At 40.1% G+C, this 19,945-nt stretch overlaps 1 protein-coding gene across 2 annotated transcripts in view; it reads left to right on the top strand.

Annotated features, from left to right (window-relative positions):
* The window catches only part of LOC138752637 (adenylate cyclase type 1-like), a 288,403-nt gene that overhangs the window by 160,145 nt on the left and 108,313 nt on the right, over positions 1-19,945 (top strand). For both annotated transcript variants that reach the window (XM_069915391.1, XM_069915395.1), the window contains exon 6: positions 12,171-12,312. In XM_069915391.1, the coding sequence (XP_069771492.1) occupies positions 12,171-12,312 (142 nt within the window). The remainder of the gene's footprint in view (positions 1-12,170; positions 12,313-19,945) is intronic.

Raw genomic sequence — 19,945 nt, 5'->3', positions numbered from 1 at the left:
TCCCCATTTCTTTCTCCATAGTAAAAACTACTCCTCTAAGTACTCATTCAGTACTTGCCCATCTCCTATGGCTCCACACACAATTGACTACAATGATACCAGAGGGGTTTCATATTTTTCTCTGGTTACCATTCTTCCCTTTATAAACATAAACTCACATGATTATCCTGGATGTTATCTGCCAGAGCTATCTTCTCTTCCTTTTTGCCACCCTGACTGATTTCCTTTTATAATTTTCTCCTCAGTTCCTGAAACTCCTCCAAATATCCATCTGATCTCAACTGCTTATTCCTACCACACATCTCCTTCTTGTTCTTGACCAGAGTGAATTACCCTCATCATCCACACTTCCCTATGTTTACATACCTGACTCTTCACTCAAATTGTAACATGCATGTCCTAGACTGTTGTCGACACACATTTAAAATCATCCAGTTTTGTAATATTCCTCTTTCTTCAAACAGCCTGTTCCAATGAACTTGAGGTAGTTCATGTTTTATACCTGATATGAATGGTCAAGATTACAGTGTATCATCAAATGCTATTGCCTATTATCATTCATGTGCTGCCACAACAAAACTCAAGGAGCCCAACATATTCCAGGACAAAGCAGCCCATTTAACTGACATCCTATCCATTAGTCATTTTCTCCATCGTTGGTGCACGATAACTGCAGCATGTACTATCAATAAAATACACAGGAGTTCTTCACCCATATTGCTACAGCATCATCTTGAGCATCCAAATGAATAAGGCCAGCAGATACAGAGGAACACTGCACCAGGGAATCCCCTTCCAATATATAAACAGTCAGTTAGGTGTCCGCATTTACAGAAATAATCCTAAAAATAAAAAAAATGCATGTTAACCACAGTAAAACCCTGGTATCCAGCACCTATGGGGTTCAGTAAATGCTGGATAAGTTTACTTTACGGTTGCTTGAGACTTACTCTTACAATGTCTAACTAATACACTGGATTAAGAATAAACAGTTTAAAAGACAAAAAATGCCATGCTGTACTTACATTGAACAAACTTCACAAGCATGAATATATAAACATTAAAGCATTTTACTTTATTTTCATTCACATTCTTTGAAAATATTTAACCGTCACTGCATCGGCAGGTTCCTCACCCTCCAGGGAAATGCCCGAAAGACAAATATTACTCCTCACCAGCAGCAATTGAGAGATGCTTAAACAGATGGGTTAAGCTTAACTCAAAATTTATTAACATTTGTCAATAATGGAATTAACTCAATAAACTTAAGACCCAAACATAAGCCTTTATGGCAACTATATACTAACAACAGATAATTATAGCATGTATGCAAAAAAAAACCCAGACCATTATGTTCCATGCTCAAAATGCCCCAAAAGAAAGCACTCAAAACAAAACCTCAAGTCAGTCACATCAAAGGAATAGTCCACAGAATCTGGTCTCTAGGTGTGGGTTTCTTAGTTTAGTTGCACACTGGTCTTTTAGTTGGACGTGGAGAGAGATGACTGTTATCACTGCAGGCTTACGACCTTGGCAGGGTAACACAAGAGACTTTCCTGAGTCTTCTAATGTGGTAATGACCGCCTTTAATTTCTTCACGAAGGGAATTTTCACACAGTGACCTCCAAGTCACGAACACTAGGTCTGCACCTCTGAAGCCTTTTTTTTTAAAGAGTTGTCAAGTGACCTCTGCCACACAAAGTCCTCCTCTTGAAAGGGGACTGGAGAAGCATAGGTCGGTGACACACACTCAAGGAATCAGAGTGTCACAAGCTGCTGTCAGGACAACAGTGCTGGCACCCACTGACAAAATAATCAATATCCCTTCCTCCCACTGAAGTTGCTGGGTGAGCACACTGACAAGACAGTTCCACATGGCAATCCTGGCACCCGTGAACAAAGCAACTCAGCCTCCTGCCTTGTGAAGTTGCCAGGCACCCACACACCGACCAACCATTTGACTCGCCGCCGTCCAATCAACTGTCATCTTTCTGACAATTCAAGCTCAGTATGCTGGGATCTTCAACTGCCCCAGCGCGTGGTTTCAGCTCTCCTGATTGGTAGAAAGGGGTTGACAACAGCGGCCGCACTCTCCACCAGCTCACCTGCTTCAAAGTGGGGCTCTCATGCTCCTGACAGCTGTAAATTCTTCCAGTGCATAGCTCTCACATTCCTGATAGCTGTCAATTCTCCCAGCGCGTGGATTCAGTGCTTCCCACAGCATGCGCTCCTCTCTCTCTCTCTCCCACTGCATTTCAGTGCTCCAAAAATAATAGTTGTCCAAGGTCCATAACACAAAAAATAGCATTAGAAATAATTAACTCCCCCTTCTCCAAGTTTACACATAAAGCCTCTGATTGGGGCAACTTTTATTAGCGGGGATAAGGAGACACTTTAAGAGAGGTGAGCATTTCATTCTGGGTGACGCCATTTTCTTCAAACACAACATTATTCAAATAGCTGCTACAAGCAAAGTACGACCAAGGTACTCTACTGGCTGAATATTTCCTCCCATCTTCACCAAAGGTTCATGTGTTACTTCAGAGACCATTTCCTTTGACAATTTTAAATTTGCGTTTTTTTTTAATCTACCATTTTAAATTTATTTTCCTCAATTTTTTCCCTGCTGCTTGAGGCTGCCAGTTAGTTGCTTGGGGTTTCACTCTATATCTTCATGGAAACGATGAGATCCTTTTTGGTGCAAGCCAATTAATTACATTATATATTTACACCCAGCAGGTATTTGCATGCAAACACTCATTAATATGACATGTGTCATTATTTCACAAACAGTGCACACATTCTGTTGAGACTCATATGACAATCTAATTGATCTGGAGTAAACATGGAATGGAATTGAATATTTCCTATTTCTACAAAGAGGAACAATTTACTCTAATGCAATTGGCTGAATTCATTATCATTAACATAAAAAAAGGAAATTAACAACAGATAACCAACCCAGAGGAAGACGACCAACACCAAGACACCTTTAATAAAAATAATAAAAACAAAAATACCCAACAAAATAAAATAAACAACCCAGCAAGAAGATCAGAAGAGACAGAGGTAGATATAGATCCTGGAGTGGACCCAGAAGAAGAGGAGGGAGAACATCAAACTCTACACAGAGAAATGGAAGATGAAGGGAAGGGACAGTACATGGATAAAAAAATCTTTAAAAATATATGGAGACATTAAAAGAATGGCAGACACAAGAATTCAGTGAAATAAAAAGAATAAAAGGTACAGAAGAAAAAGTGAATAGATTAGAGCTGGTCATGACAGAAATAGGAAAAAGAGTAGACAAGGTGGAAGAACGAGAAACAGCCATAGAAATGGAGGTAGATGACTTAAAAAAAGAAATTGGAAGAATTTGATAAAAAAAATTTAAAGAAACACAGGAGCTGTTAGCTCAGAAGATAGATATAATGGAAAACTATAATAGGAGAAACAATATAAAATAGTCGGCCTTAAGGAAGATGAAGAAGGCAAAGATATGAAAGAATTTAACTCATTATCCTTGTGTAGAAGTACCATGAGATGGTTTAGAATTTAAATTTGTTTGGGCTGGGGGTTAAATAAAAAGGACTAAAGGAGCGAGAATTGTGTAAAACATGAGAGAAAGAGATAGTGCCACATTAAATGTAAAAAGATTAAGCAGAATTACAAGGAATACAAACATAAATCTCAATATCATGCTGTTACAGTTTCCCAAATGACAATGTACAACAATATTCTCTAAATTTAAAATGGTGCTAAGGTACAATGTGCCAAGGTACAGTGAAATGGTTTGTTTTGCATTCTATCCAGCAAGTCTATCCATACATAATTTTATCATAATAAAGCACAGTATAGAGGGTAGGGTTGCAGAGAGAGCTTAGTTCGAATAGAGCAGTGGTCCTCAATCTTTTTTCTCCACTTACTTACCACCTTAAGTAATCCCTTACTACTAAATATAGAGCATCTATGACATCCTATACGATCAATACACTGTGGTTTGTAAGGGATTGCTTCTGGTGGTGTGTAAGTCGTAAGCAAAAGGTTGAGAACCATTGGAATAGAGTAAGAGCAACATTATTTTACTTGAAGGAGGTCATTCAGTAACTGTCCTTGAATATTGCTTTTGATGGGAGAAGGGAGAGAGATTGTGGCCACGGCAGGATGAGTCACACACACAGTTGCAGCAATCAGATAAAACTGGAGAAGAGAGTAAGATTTTGAGTGGCATTACAGATTAGGGAAGACATTGTAATATTGGGAAAAGAGAGTCTTCTAGCACTTGTGTGTGGGAGGAGGAAGTTGAGATGAGTGAAAAAGGAAGATATTTGGTCAGAGTTAAGAAGACCCCCCTCCCCCCCAATGCTTCCATCTGCCCATTATCCCTCCTTTATCTGATTCCATTTACCATACTCATTACTTATTTGATTCCAGCATCCACAAGCTCTTGCATCTCTATTTAGCACCATCTAGACTCTGTCTATGCTTCCAATCTCCCTTTCCACACCCCTTCCCCCAACCTGGCTCATCTCTCCTTTTTTTCTCTCCTTCCTAACCTCTTTACTATCAAACTTCAGCTGCTGTCTCCCAAATACCTCTTACCACATCTGGCTCTGACTGCAATCCTCAGTAGTTCTACCTATTTTCTTCCAGCCTTTGCTTCATCCCTCCCTCTCATCACTTTATATTGGATACCACCTCTCTACTCTTGCAGTCCTGATGTAGGGTCTCGACCCAAAATATCAATTACCTGAGCGAACTATCAACTTCCTCCAACAGTTATTTTTTTTAATCCAAAAACGTCTGTTACCCAGAAGTATAATTATGCTTCCCTTGTACTCCATAGTTCTTCTAACAGTGAGAGGGCAAAACGGGAAAAACCTGGATGGATGCACAAGATCTCAACAGTGCTGATACATTGAGATTTTAGTTCCTCAAATATTGATTGGATAAATATGAGTAAACAGAAAGGTGGTTGATGAATTTCTGATAGGCAACTATCGGCCTGTAAGTTTGACGTCTGTGGTAGGTAAATTAATGGAGAAAATTCTTAGAGATAGTACTTATAAACATCTGGATAGACAGGGTCTGATCAGGAGCACTCAACATGGATTTGTGGGAGGAAGGTCATGTTTGACCAATCTGATTGAATTTTTTGAAGAGGTGACTAGGAATGTGGATGAGGGTAGCACAGTGGATGTTGTCTATATGGACTTCAGTAAGGCCTTCGATAATGTACCACATGGAAGGTTAGTTAGGAAGGTGCAGTCTTTCGGTATAAATTTTAAGATAGTCAAATGGATTGAACATTGGCTGAAAGGGAGAGGCCAGAGAGTGGTAGTGCAAAATTGTCTGTCAGGTTGGAGGCCGGTGACCAGTGCCTCAAGGATCTGTATTGGGCCCATTGTTGTTCGTTATATACATTAATGATCTAGATGATGGGGTGGTGAATTGGATTAGTAAATATGCAGACGATACTAAGATAGGTGGAATAGTGGATAATGAAGAAGGTTTTCAAGGATTGCAGAGGGATTTGGGCTGCTTAGAAAAGTGGGCTGAAAAATGGCAGATGGAATTTAATGCTGATAAGTGTGAGGTGCTTCATTTTGGTAAGAAGAATCAGAATAGGACATACGTGGTAAATGGGAGAGCATTGAGGAATACAGAAGAGCAGAAAGATTTAGGAGTGACGGTACATCGTTCCCTGAAGGTAGAAACTCACGTGAATAGGGTGGTGAAGAAGGCTTTTTAGTATGAAATCAGTACACTTAGATTCTATCATCTAACAAAGCCAATAAATTACCATAAGTAGAATTTTAAGAAGTTAAGTTTAATGGGTTGAAAGGGGATGAAGTCAGGGTAAAAATTGAACACAAGACTGATATACAAGATATGTAAGAAGCAAATGTTTCTGGTGCAATCAGTTTGGGGATGTACGTGCCAGAGCCAGGACTCGTGGTTGATGCAGATCGAGAATTTAATGCAACAAATAAAAAGATACTATACAATGTATGTCAGGTGAATTATTTGCAAAACAGCTAAAGAGCAAAACTGAAGTGGCAAAGTTAATGTGAGTATAGAATGGTAGTGAATGTGAAAGAGAAGACAAAAGTCTTCTACGTTGTCTAAAATGCAATATAAAGTAAGAGATTGGATCTATTACAGAAAAAAATGTGATAAATGTTTAGAGGGAAAGGAGGTTGGTAAATTATTTATGGAACATTTAGCCAGCAATCTCTTTATACCAAGTAGAAACAAACATGGTAAACATATTAGATAGGATCAAAACTGATAGACAGGATGTGCCAGAAGGTCTGCCAGTGCTTAGAGTTGATAACCTGCCTGGTCCAGATGATGTGTGTTCCAAGTTGTCAAGAGTTAGATATATGGATGTGCTTGTCATGCTCTTCAGGTCTTCCAGAGATCTGAAGGGATACTAGAGGACTAGAAATTGATAAGTGGGATGCCTTCATGCAAAAAAAATGTTTATAATGTACCTTGTAATTCCAGGTTAGTCATTTTAAATTTTTTTAGCAAGTAGGATTTTCAAATCATGATCAGGGAATAGATTGGATAGAGATTTAAACAAATTAGGAGACCCTGCATGCACTTGAAGACATGTTCAATCTGATTGAGCTTTGTGACAATGTAACCGAGAAAGCAAATGCAGGGATATTATGAGTATGGATTCTAACATGTTGGTTAACATTGTTAGGACAGGACAGTTAGTGTAATGGTTAGCACAACACTCTTACAGTGCCAGCAATCCAAGTTTGAATCTGGTGCTATCTGTAAGGAATTTGTAGTTTCTTCCTGTGTGTGCGTAGGTTTCCTCTGGATGCTCTGGTTTCCTCCCATATTCCAAAGACATACAAGGTGGTATTGGTGACATTATGTATTTAAGTGGCTTGGGCTCATGTGCCGGAAGGGCCTGTTTACTGTGCCAAATCTCTAAATTAAAACAAAATAAATTGGAGTTCATTGAATAATAAGGTCAGTGTCAGCTTGGATTAAAAAAATATCTTATGGACAAAAACAGTGAGTTGTGACAAATGGTTGTTTTTCAGACCAGAGGGTTATTAGAGATCTATCCAAAAAACAGAATTGGGACTTTTACTCTGCAAAAAAATGTTTAAAGAATTTGGTGATTGGAATGCACAATAAAGTTTCAAAACCCAGGGATACGGCAAACCATAAGGATCATAACAATTTGATCTTTATAGGCTAGAAGAATGGCAATCAATCGAGAGGTGGCATTTAACATGTAAAATTGTGAGGCAATATATTTTGGCAAGAATAAGAAGAGACCTATAGACAATGATTCAGTTCAAAAGGTGTGCAGCTACTGGGGAAGCAAGAGATTTCAAGGCTGTGGATCCTAGAAGATGGCGTGACATATCGGGAGATTAATGAGCAAAGCAGAGGCTCATAGTGTGGTATTGTACATAACAGGCCTTTCTGCCAACTGTGTCCGTGCTGATCTATTTGCCCATCTACACTACTGCAATTTGCCTGCATTATGTTTGTAACTATGCCTACATATTATGTCTATGCCTTGCCTATTTAAGTATCTGTTTAAATATCACATAAACCTTGCATGTAACTCACCATTGTTGGCAGTGAATTCCAGATACCAATCACTCTGTGAAAAGCAAATTTGTTGCCCCAAATTTCTTTTTAAGCTCCTTTCTCACACCTTAAACACACATCCTTGTTTTTGCTATCCCCTACCATGGGAAAGAGGTTCTGATCATCATTCTCTGCCTCTTACAATTTTATATCGTTCTATCAGATCACACATTAGCATTCCAGGAAGATATACTCAGCCTATCCAATCTCTCCCCTTAACTCAAGTTTTACACTGTCCAGTGCAACCACACCTTTCCTATGGTGTGGTGAGTAAAAATGCATTCAATACTTCAAGTGTGATCTAACTAGTGGGATATTCGGGTTCACGATGAGAACTAGAAAGGAAAAGTTTTGTTGAATATTTATGAATCTCCAATGATCCCATAACAAGATTAATTCTGATCATCACACTCAAGGAAGAACATGAAGGTCTTTGAAAGATGCAGAGCTGTTGACCAGAAATTTACCAAGGTTGAAGGTGGTTAGCTACAAGGTTAGTTTTAAAACTGAGGTGCTTCTTCTCAGAGAAAAGGAGATTTGACAGAATTGTACAGGATAATGATCCATTGAGATTAGATCAGTGGTTCTCAATCTTTTTTTCCACTCACATGCCACCTTAAGTAATCCCTTACTAATGACAAAGCATCAATGGTATAGGATGCCATAGATGCTCTGTGGTTAGTAAACCATTACTTAAGGTGGTATGTGAGTGGGCAAAAAAAGGTTGAGAACCATTGATATAGAAAATGTAAAATTGTTCCCCATTAGCTGAAAGTACAAGGGGTAGGGGACATAGATTTAATGTTATTGTCAAAAATGCAGGTAACTGTGTGAAAAACAATTTTTCATACAACAATGTTTTTAATAGTTAACAGCAGATCTATGTTTTGTTTTAACTGTATCCAGGTGTCTAATAGTTCAAAGATTTAGATCAGCTGGAATGCTGGTCTGGTCAATAATGGCAAGTTGCAGGCTCCAATCATGTAACCAAAGTATTCAATAGTTGATGCTTATGGACCATGAAATAGAATAATGAATATTAACTGCAAATTGTTGAATGAATTATGCTAATTGATGGAATATTTGACAAATTTTCATCACAAAAATGCAACCATACACTTTATCCACCTACATGTCTTTCAGGCAAAAAAAAAATGTGGAATCTACCATATTTGAAATGCATGTGATATGTGCACTCCTTTCAAAGATGTCTCATCCATGAGTGTTCATTTGCAGTCATTCACTATAATCTTCAATTTTTAAATTTTCTGACTCACCTTTTATGTAATGATTTTCTGATCGGAGATAGACTGATGAACTCTCTGTAACAAGTTATATTGTTCTATTGTGTTTTACTTTTGTGCATCTGTTGAATCTGTGTGAGTTTGTGTGTTGAATGCAGGAAGGTGATGGACAAAAACATAGATTTGTGGCCATATATCAAAACATAATGCAAAGAACAGAACTTTAATAAAATCCTCTAGAAAGATTCTTCTTTAAATGTGCCACCATCCAGAAAGCTATTTCAATAACATACCTATAGGTATGTGGTTTAACACAAATCAAAATCAGGAAAAAATGACTGGCAAATTGTAGATAAAAGCCACAGAATATTGAGTTGATCTCTAAAAGTTCTAAGTGCAATTTCAATGTTTATTGGTGGATTAGTTAAGTTGATAGTCAAAACAGATAAAGGAGAAGAGAATATTTGATTTAGAGAATAATTCCAGGTGCTTCCAAATGGAACTGTGCAATACAGAGAATAAAAAATAATCAATTAACTGCAAAAGTAAGAGTCCTTAAATAAGTCCCTGATTGGAAATTTTTGTTGAGGAATCTTATGGTGGAGGTGTGGCAGCTGTTCCTGAATCTGGTGGTGTGAATCTTGTGGCACCTTTTTTTTTCTTTCTTTTTTTTTCCTCTTTTGTGTAGTCTTCCAAAGGCGCTATTTGCCTTAGCGAGTCTGTTGTCTACCTCGTTGTCGATCCTTGCATCCGATGAAATGGTGCAGCCGAGATAGGTAAACTGGTTGACCATTTTGAGTTTTGTGTGCCCAATGGAGATGTGGGGGGGGGGGGGGGTGAGGCTGGTATTTCATGGTGGGGAGCTGGCTGATGGAGGACCTCAGTTTTCTTCAGGCTGACTTCCAGGCCAAACATTTTGGCAGTTTCTGCAAAACAGGACGTCAAGCGCTGAAGAGCTGGCTCTGAATGGGCAACTAAAGCGGCGTCTTTCCTAATGGTAGCATTACATGTAATCAGGGAAAAATGTGTGGCATGATCCCAGGGAATCAGTGGGGGAAGGGAATCAATAGTTATTGGCCTGATCCATGTTCCAGAAGGACTTCCAATAGGGCGAGCAGATGGTGGAGGAAAGACATGCTGGGAGGAGTGAAGGTTGACTAGATGGGAAAGGTAAAGGTTAAGGATAGACTACAGCTGATGGTGTGGATCAAATGTGCCTGCAGGTAGTTCAGATGATGGTTATGAATGGACAGGAGAGTAAAACAGTGCATCCTGAGGCACAGTGGCCCATTGTGTACGTGTACAGAACTGAACAATGTACTTTACACCCTATTGCCAGCTCTCATGTGTTACAACTTTTTAAGTGGTCTTCTGAGCATGTTTTAATCTGATGACAGTTTCTGCTTTTATCATACTTACTGACGGTGATTTCCAGAACCCCAATTCTTTTTCCTTGAAACAACTGTTATTCAATCCTTTTACAATTAACAAACTTTTCTTCAACTCTCAGATTTAAGATTTATTGTTAGATTACATACATGACATCACATACAACCCTGAAATTCTTTTTCCTGTGGGCGAGGCAGAATTTACCACTTGTTGGTAGTGGAAAAAATCTGTAATATGTGTACACATGTAAACAAATAGAGAAATATAAACAAACTGTGCAATACAGAGAAAAAAATAATAATCAATTAACTACAAAAGTAAGAGTTCTTAAATGAGTCCCTGATTGGAAATTTTTGTGGAGGAATCTTATGGTGGAGGTGTAGCAGCTGTTCCTGAATCTGGTGGTGGGAGTCTTGTTGCACCTATATGTCTTTCCTGATGGTAGCAGCGAGAACAGAGCATGTGCTGGGTGACGTGGATCCTTGATGATGCAGCAGTATTTCCTGTACATCCTCTTGATGATGAAAAGGGTTTTGCCTGTGATGTCCTGAGCTGTATCCACTACCTTTTGCAGGCGTTTATGCTCAGGTGTATCGGTGTCCTCATACCAGACTGTGGTGCAGTAAATTTGCACACTTTCCACCACACATCTGTAGAAATTTGCCTGGGTTTCCAATGTCACACCAAACCTCCGCAAACCCTTCTAATCTTTTACTAGTTAATTGTTTAATTCTTAGATAGATAGGATTGGTTCAGGTAAGGAAAGTGGGTGCTTCCTGACCTCACTATTTAGGCATTTCATAATTATGTACATCACCCTTGGCAGCTTCTCAACAAAGGAACAATGAGGATTTTTCAGGATATGGCCTTTGGCCTTAATTTTTCACCCTGGCCTCTTCCTACCCACACTAATGTGATGAAGTAGGGAGGGTGTGCCAAAACAGTTAGAGATTAAAAAAAAGGAGTAACCCAGTCTGGTGCTCCAAAATGATGGTTGTTCTGGGGATAACCCAATTGAATTTCACTTGTATCATGTAAGCATGTCTCACAAAGGAAAATGCCCAGCTGAATTCACAAAAGTGATATGACCTAATGCAGAAATGATGGTTATCATGTTTCACTCAGTGGTAAGTACTCTTTCAATAGTGTGGCACTGAAAGAACAGCTCCACTCAATCTATTTTCTGAAACCATTAATTTTATGCTAACTACTTTAGTTTGCACTTTATATTTCACATTGTGCAGATGGACAGTTCCATTTGTTTATGTTCTCCTCAGAAAATGATCAATTGTTCTTTGAAGCAAGAGATCGGTGATAAGTTTTTAAAGCATTTTCTTTCCACTCACATACCACCTTAAGTAATGGTTTACTAACCACAGAGCGTCTATGGCATCCTATACCATTGATGCTTTGTCCCAGATTAGAGTAATTGTGGAAATAAGATAAAATGTTCCATCTGCCCCTGTCATGGGAGAATTAAAGTCACTTGAAAGTGGATACTAATCTGGAAATGGCAAGAAATAGCCTTTTACTTTTCTTTAGCAAACTGAAAATATATATAATGGTGATATAATTTACAATTAGTATTTGTAAATTGTGATGGTTTTGTAGTGCATAAATGTTAATGTGATCATATTGACTAAGGAGCTTTCAGCTGTACACTGAAGCCATGCATTTTATCAATGTGTCACAAAAAAAACAGAGCTTTCATAGAATGTCTTGCCATTTTGATATTGCTGTTTTTTGTTATTAGGAAAAAAAATACAGAATTGGCTTAAACGTCAACAGGTCTGGCCAGTCCCAAATGACTTAAGAATAGTAATTAGAGGCCTATCATAATCTCTTGTTCATAATTAATTCAATAATTGGCTGCAGGTATTACTCTTAATATCTTCACTTTGGTTATAGAAAGGTTCATATAACAAAGACTACCTTGGAGTGCCTGAATGGAGATTATGAAGTTGAAGTAGGATATGGGCATGAGAGAAACAATTTCCTTAAAAAGCATAAGATTGAAACCTTCTTCATCGTGCCCTCTCATCGAAGGAAAGTAAGTCAAAATCAATCTCTTGATTCGTTAAGATTTACAGACAGAAAAAATACATTTAAATATTAAGATACAACTGAGATTCCAGTTTCTGAATTATGTAGAATGACAAGTATTTAGAAATTAGCAACCCAACACCCAACCCCAACCCCCAACCCCAACCCCAACCAACCAACCAATTTTCCCTTGCAACCGCTGCAATCGTGTCTGCCTGTCCCGCATCGGACTGGTCAGCCACAAACGAGCCTGCAGCTGACGTGGACTTTTTTACCCCCTCCATAAATCTTCGTCCGCGAAGCCAAGCCAAAGAAAGAAGAGAAATTAGCACTTATGTTTCCAAGCTTTTACCCCTAATTCCTTCATGGGACCACACTGTGATTTTAAAAAGAACACCTCAAAGCCAGTGAGCATAAGCTGAGCCTCCCTGTAGCTATCTAGGAAGAGACCAAGGTCTCTAAGACCTGAGCTCACCAATGAGTTTCAGGCATCAAACAGTTGGCCCACCCTAAATCCCCAGTTTTGAGATGATAAGAAGAGTAAGTCAGATGTTGGTGCAGTGGAGAAATTGAGAGAGAATGCTTGGAGATGGATGGTGGGAATTTTGAATGAACTTGCAGTAAGCCAGTTGGGGTTTTTTTTAAGACTTACAGCAGCGCTTCTCCTTATTCAGGATGCATCGAGTTTGCAGGAACAGATTTTGTGCAACATGTGTTGTCTCTAAGGGCATGTTATGTGAGTTATGAAAAGCAAGGGATCTGTTCAACTTGTTAAACTTCTTGCTAGAAGTGGATTCAATGCAATAAAAAAATGATGAGGACAGTAAGGTCTGGAAACTAAATTAATATAGAACACAGAGCTGAGATAACACTAACTGCAGAAAAACTTGCGAGTTAGCTTCTCAGAGATCATTGCTGTCAGATTACAATGTTGTTACAAGGAGGAAAAACCCAACACCCAACCCCAACCGACCAATTTTCCCTTGTCAGCCACAAACGAGCCTCCAGCTGACGTGGACATTACCCCTCCATTAATCTTCGTTCGTGAAGCCAAGCCAAAGAACATTTCCACAATTCAGATAACGTAGAAAAAACCTTTCAGGAGGATTTGGTGTTAATTTTATTTTACAATTTTTATTTAATTCTAATGTTTACAGAAATAGTACTAATCTGGAAAAAAATGTTCACTGGTCTTGAACGGTGTGTCCATCAGACTTAGATTCCATGTGATTTCCTGTTAAGCAATTTGATTGATGCACTATCAATAACTCAAAAGACTATAGTTAAAGAACTATAGGCTTTTATTTACAATAAATTTGACGGTCATCGTGTGCTGTGACCCAGGCTTTCTGGGGAGGGCTTATGGTCTTGGAGGACCATAAAGATAAAGAGGGAGGAGCCACAGAGCAGGGCGGAGCCAGATTAATGAGAGTACAGCTGTTCACCACATTCACCCCTTGTTTTTTTTTATTTTGTCCAATGGGCTGATGTGGGGCAAAAAATCTCACAAAAGTCCTACATGTTAAGTCTGTCCTGCGGCTTGGTCTTCCGTTGTGACCAGTGGAGAGTCAGTTGCTCTGCTGTAACTGGGGCCGTTGTTTCATCCTGGATTTCCAGTGTTGAATAGACCTACTGGGGGAGTGGCAGCTCAACCAGAATGACTGTGGCGGGGGCGGGGCTAGGGTGCCATGGTATGTAGTGTGTGTCCATGGGAGGGGAGGGTGCTGTTTGGTGGAATGCTCCTCGGGTGCACCAGCACATGTGAGGTCCCGGATGGAAACAGTTCCCTCACACCCATCCAGGTAGGCCACGTACACATACTGGGGGTTTGTATGGAGGAGCTGGACCTTTTCGGCCAGTGGGTCGGTTTTATGGCCCCTCTCATACTTCTGTAGCAAGACTGGCCCTGGGAATGTCAACCAGGATGGCAGGGTGGTCCTGATGTGGACTTCCTGAGGGCAGGAGAAAATTTGATTGTGAGGGTTAGCATTGGTGGCAGACAAATAACAGTGACCAAATTGTGTGGAGCACCTCGGGAAGGACCTCCTGCCAGTGAGAGACTGGGCAAAGATGATGGCCTTCTACACCATGGCGTTCTCCCTCTCCACTTGGCTGTTCCCTCGGTGATTATAATGGTGGCGATACCTCTGGCCAGCAGGTATTGGAATAGCTTATCGCTCATGAAATGACGACCCTGGTCACTGTGGATGTATGACAGGTACCCGAATAGGGTGATCAAGTTGTGCAGTGCCCTGATAACTGTGGTAGTGGTCATGTCTGGGCAGGGGTTGGCAAATGGGAAATGTGAATACTCATTGATGACTGTGAGGAAATACACATTGAAGTGGTGGAGGGAAGGTGACCCTTGAAATCCATACTCAGGCATTTGAAAGACCGTGTGGCTTTCACCAGGTGTTCCCTATCTGTTTGGTAGAAGTACAGTTTGCACTCTGCACAGACCCAGCAGTCCATGGTCATGTTTTTGACATCCCTGATAGAGTACGGTAGGTTACGAGATTTAATGAAGTGGAAAATCTCGTGATACCAGGGTGGCAGAGGTCATTGCAGAGGATTTTGAGGTGATCTATTTGAGCATTGGCACATGTCACTTAGGACAGAACATCAGGGGGCTTGTTGAGCTTCCCCGGCCAATATAAAATATTGTAGTTATGGGTGGAAAGTTTGATCCTCCACCTCAAAATTTTATCATTCTTTATCTTACCCCATTGTTTGTTATTAAACATGAATGCCATGGCTCGTTTGTCTGTGAGGAGGGTAAAATGTCTGCCGGCCATGTAATGCCTTCAGTGCTGCACCACCTCAACTTTTGCCTGAGCCGCCTCCTCGATGGAGGAGAGTTGGATTTCAGGGCCTGGAGCATATGGCAGAAGAAGGCCATGGGCCAACTTGCCTTGTTCAGGGTGGCAGCCAGGGTGAAATTAGGAGCATTGCTCTCAACCTGAAACAGGGCAGATTCATCCAGGCGTATGTTGCGGCTTTAGCGATGTCTTCTTTTATGCGTCTGAAGGCTACCCGGGCCTATCTTGTCTACATAATTAGGCACCCACTGGGAGTAGTAGGAAAAGAACCCCAGGCACATTTTCAGTCCCTTGAGTCTGTGGGGAAGGAGGAACACTAGCAGTGGGCACATGCAGTTAGGGCCAGGGCCAATAATTCCATTCTCCACAACACAGCCAAGGATCACCAGATGGGTAGTGTGGAAAAGACATTTATCCCTGTTGTAGGTGAGGTTTAGTGTTTGGTTGTTGTGAGGAATTTCTGGAGGTTGGCGTCATGATCTTGCAGATTGTGGCTGCAGATTGTGACATTATCTAGGTTGGGGAAACGGTAGCACACAGGTCATTTTGGTCCACCATCCAATCCAGAAGGAGATGCCATTGGTAATACCAAAGGTGTAAAGGTTAAAACCTTGTTTTTAAAAAATCTTAGTTCATTTTGTTCCTGTCACTTTAAGAGACTATTGTTTGTAGTGTTACCACAGTAACTATGATACAATATGTCGTAATATCCACCCAAACTAATGGCTTGCTCATTATTCAATGAGATGTAGGGGAAGCGTGAGCATGAGAAATTTTTCTTTGAATTCTTTGTCTCTTTAAATACTGTTCTGTATTTATTTAAGCTAGTATCTCGCTTTTGTGTCATTAGACAATAAATGCTTTTTTATTCATCATTATGAAAGTCTTAATGCGAGGACATGCAAAATATTTATCCATTTTATCAATGAATTAAAGCTACATAAAGCAGCAGCCATAGAGTTGGATTTATTGGATTAAAGAGATTGAAATTCAGAATATTGTAACTCATGCTTTTGGAAGAAGACACTTTGAAGTTAGGATATATTAGTATAAGGAATGTGTTGTTTATAAGGGAGACTCTGAATAAATAGTAGAGGTGGCCATCTGCCTCAAATGCAGAGTACTGATGGTTCTCCGGAGGGATGAGGGATTGGTGGTAGGCTGATTTCAGGTCAATTGTGGAGAGCACACAATATTGGGTAAGTTGATTGACCATGTCCACAACACAAAGGAGGGGGTTAGCATCCAGTTGTGTATAGCAGTTAATAGTTTGACTATAATCAATCACCATCCTGTGTTTACCCCCACCCTTGACCCCACTACTTGGGCTGTCCATGGGCTGGTACTGGGATTGATGATCCCCTCATTCAGGAGTAGCCAGACCTCTGCTTTAATAAACACCCTGTCCCCTTTACTGTATCACCTGCTTTTTATAGTGACTGGCTTACAGTTGAGGGTGAGGTTGCGAACAGTGGTGGGGGATCAATACAGATAGTAGAGAGACTGTGTGTCAGTTGGGCCAGCGGTGGGGGGCTTGGAAAGCAGGGTGATATGCTGATGAACTGTGGGTTGCCGACCATAGAGGACCATCATATTGCATTTTAACACTCTTGAGGTGGCACTGAAAGTACAACCCCAGCAGCATTGGTGTGCAGAGCTGTGGCATGATTAGAGTTTAAAGTTCCTATAAGTCATGCCCTGCATGGTCAGCATCACAATGGTGTAGCTGCGGATCTCGGCTGAGTGGGACTTTGAGGCCAGGGTGACTTTATGGCTTTCTGGCTTTGCTTTAAGGAAGAAATGCTGCACCATATAGGGGTGGATAAAAAGACATCTTGTCAACTGATTATTGATTGAGATGTCCATCATCGACTGGGGAGTGGTGGGGGTTTGATATGGACTGTTTTGGTCCAGCACCGCAGAGGCCAGTGTTTTGGCTCGTAGTCTGGCCCATATTGACTTGTAGTCTGCGGTGGCGTGTTTATCCCTGGAAGTTGGCGGAATCCAAGATGGTGCCCCCATGTTGCGGCATGGTCATCCCCAGAAGTTGATGGTGGCCAAGATGGTGACTGACATGTGGTGTACTGGCGGTCCTCCAAGGAGTTCTGGGACTGGAAGGTGGCTGCAATCAACATACCTTCGCATGATGTCCCTTCTTTTGTAGCGTCTTTTGCCAGGCAGATTTTTCTGGGATGGTTTGGTTAGCTGCAGAAGTAGCACTTTGGGTGCTCCTGAGAGACCATAGCTGTGGTGGATTTGTTCATTGAACGCAGTAGCAGGCTACTGGCCTGTGGGCCTGCATCCCAAGATGGCGGACCCTGGGCCATTTGCCGAGTATGCTTCCATGTTACAGAGAGTGATCTCCAGCAATTTCAAGAGATCGATTTCCCCCTCTTAAGTCCAACTTACTCTGCTCAAGTAGCCTCTAGCGTATGTAGTCCGACCTGACACCTGCAACATAGGCATCCTAGATCATGTCCTCTGTGTTTTAGGCAGCGATACAGGCTAGAAGTTACACGCTCGTGCGAGTCCACGCATGGCCCAGAGAAACTCGTCACTCGATTCACCCAGTCACTATCTGTGGGTAGCCAGTGGGTGCCTGGCATATATCTCATTGACTTTCTCACTATACTGGTCCTTGAGTATGTTTATTGCCTCCATGTACACTGAGGTGTCTCTGATCATCAGTAACAATCAATGCCTGACCTGGGAAAATAATTGGTGTAGCTTGTTTGCCTCCGCGGTTATGACTCCAGTGGAGTTCTGTAGAAACACCTCAAAGCAGTGTAGCCAGGGTTCAAAGCAGTCTGAGGCTTCTGGCGATTGTGGGTTGATCTCCAGCTTATCAGGCTTCAAGAATTGCTCCATGATTGGAAAAAAATTGTTGTAAATATAAATTATGCCCTGTCAATAACTCAAAAGACTAGAGTTAGAGAACAATAGGCTTTTATTTACAGTAAATTTGAAGATTATCCTGTGCTATCACCCAGGCTTTCTGGCGAGGGGCTATGGTGTTGGAGCCTTGATACAGGGTGAAGAGGGAGGAGCCATGGATCCAGTCATAGAACAGGGCAGAGCCAGATTAAAGAGTAACTGCAGTTCACCACACAAGCTTTTCTTGAGAATTATATTTCTGATTTTGAACCACTTAGTTATTAATATGAGCTCTCTGAATTAACTCAGTGTTCAACATATTCCAAAATCTTGGCAAGTTTTCCCATTTAAAATCTGACTATGAAATACAAGAAGGAAGAAATAATGATTAGTCACTGATCACACTAAAATTTATACTTAAAAATATGGAAGATAAGACTGCATGTCTATATTGCATTCAATATCCAAAAGTCATGCCTTTACAGAGCAATGGATTTTTGAGATAGAATCTTTTATTATTAATTTTTGGAGAATATTTAAAGCAAGAGTTTCTTTTGAAATCTCTGCAAGCAGCATTGGATTATTTATGCTGGATAATTTGGATGAAGACTACCCTTAATAGGTCGAATTAGCACCCATGATCTAGAGAAATTTAGACTGTTGGAAATGCCATTCACCCAGATTTCAGCACAAAATATTGCATAAGGCAGTTGTTTTCAAACTTTTTCTTTCCACCCACATACCACCTTAAGCAAACCCTTACTAGTCAAAGACCATGTATGGCATAGGGAATACTTAAAGTGGTATGTGAGTGGAAAGAAAAAGGTTGAGAACCACTGCTCTAAACTCTGGAAATCTTTCTCTAAACATCTCCGCTTTTCTACCTCTCTCTTCCTCAGTTCTTTAAAACTCCCCTTCAAGCCAACCACATTGAGCAAATTGTCATAGGGACTTGTATTAAGGACATGGTGTCAGTTTTTGTTAGAAAATGCTTCTTTCTTGTGCCTGTAATATTTAACAAATTAAAGGCGCAATGTAAATTCAAGTGAAAAGTTGAGTACCACCTCAATATTCAGATACCATTGAGAAGATTGTTTACATTGATAATAAGTTTCAGATAAGACTCACAATTTATTCATCTTTGGAACTGATGGGTTCCTAATTGTTCAAAGAAGTCAATAAAGATGTAATTGAAGATACATTGATGCTTGAACAATTTTCATTTTTGACAGAGACTCTGGAGTTGCTACTGTTTAATTTCAACATACCTTATTATTGAAATACCTCCATACAAAGTATCAGTTGATAAACTTCAGATATTCATTGTTGATGGAATTTCCCAACAAAACCTCGTCTGTACAGATTATTACATAGTACATACACTCACAGTCCTCGCAAGTATAAGGATAGTATACAGCAACTACCTTGCAGTTGTTGAATTACATGCCATGCATTCCCTAGGATTTGAAGATTATTAATTCTTTTTAAATTGCTTCATGAATATAGTTGACCTTGCCACAGGGACAATGTTGAACTTGTATCTGGCTTTAACATTAAAGGAAAATATAGAAGGAGGGAATACCAAACGAAGAGCTATCAGGCTATCAGATGGGTTACCGTATATACACATTTAATATTCAATGCCATGTAAAAGTTGACCCCCCTTTATTTTTGTCCTAAAATCTGGTATTTTCCATATATTGTATGCAATGGTTGACCCCTTAAATTTTACCCTAAAAATTGGTCCGTAAATTTTGACTATTACATGGTATTCAGAAAAATAATTTTGTTCCCTTGAGAGGAGAATGAGGACAATCGGATAAATTCTCAGGGTCTTCCCAAATATATTTAGTGTGCTGAATTCAAGAATTAGGGAAAAAAAAATCAAAATGATCAAAATAAATGAGAAAGTGGAGGTAACTTTTATTTTTAAGTAAGGGAAATGTG

This window comes from Narcine bancroftii, chromosome 1, assembly GCF_036971445.1.
Source record: "Narcine bancroftii isolate sNarBan1 chromosome 1, sNarBan1.hap1, whole genome shotgun sequence".
Lineage (NCBI taxonomy): Eukaryota > Metazoa > Chordata > Chondrichthyes > Torpediniformes > Narcinidae > Narcine > Narcine bancroftii.
This window is presented reverse-complemented; position numbering and strand designations above follow the sequence as displayed.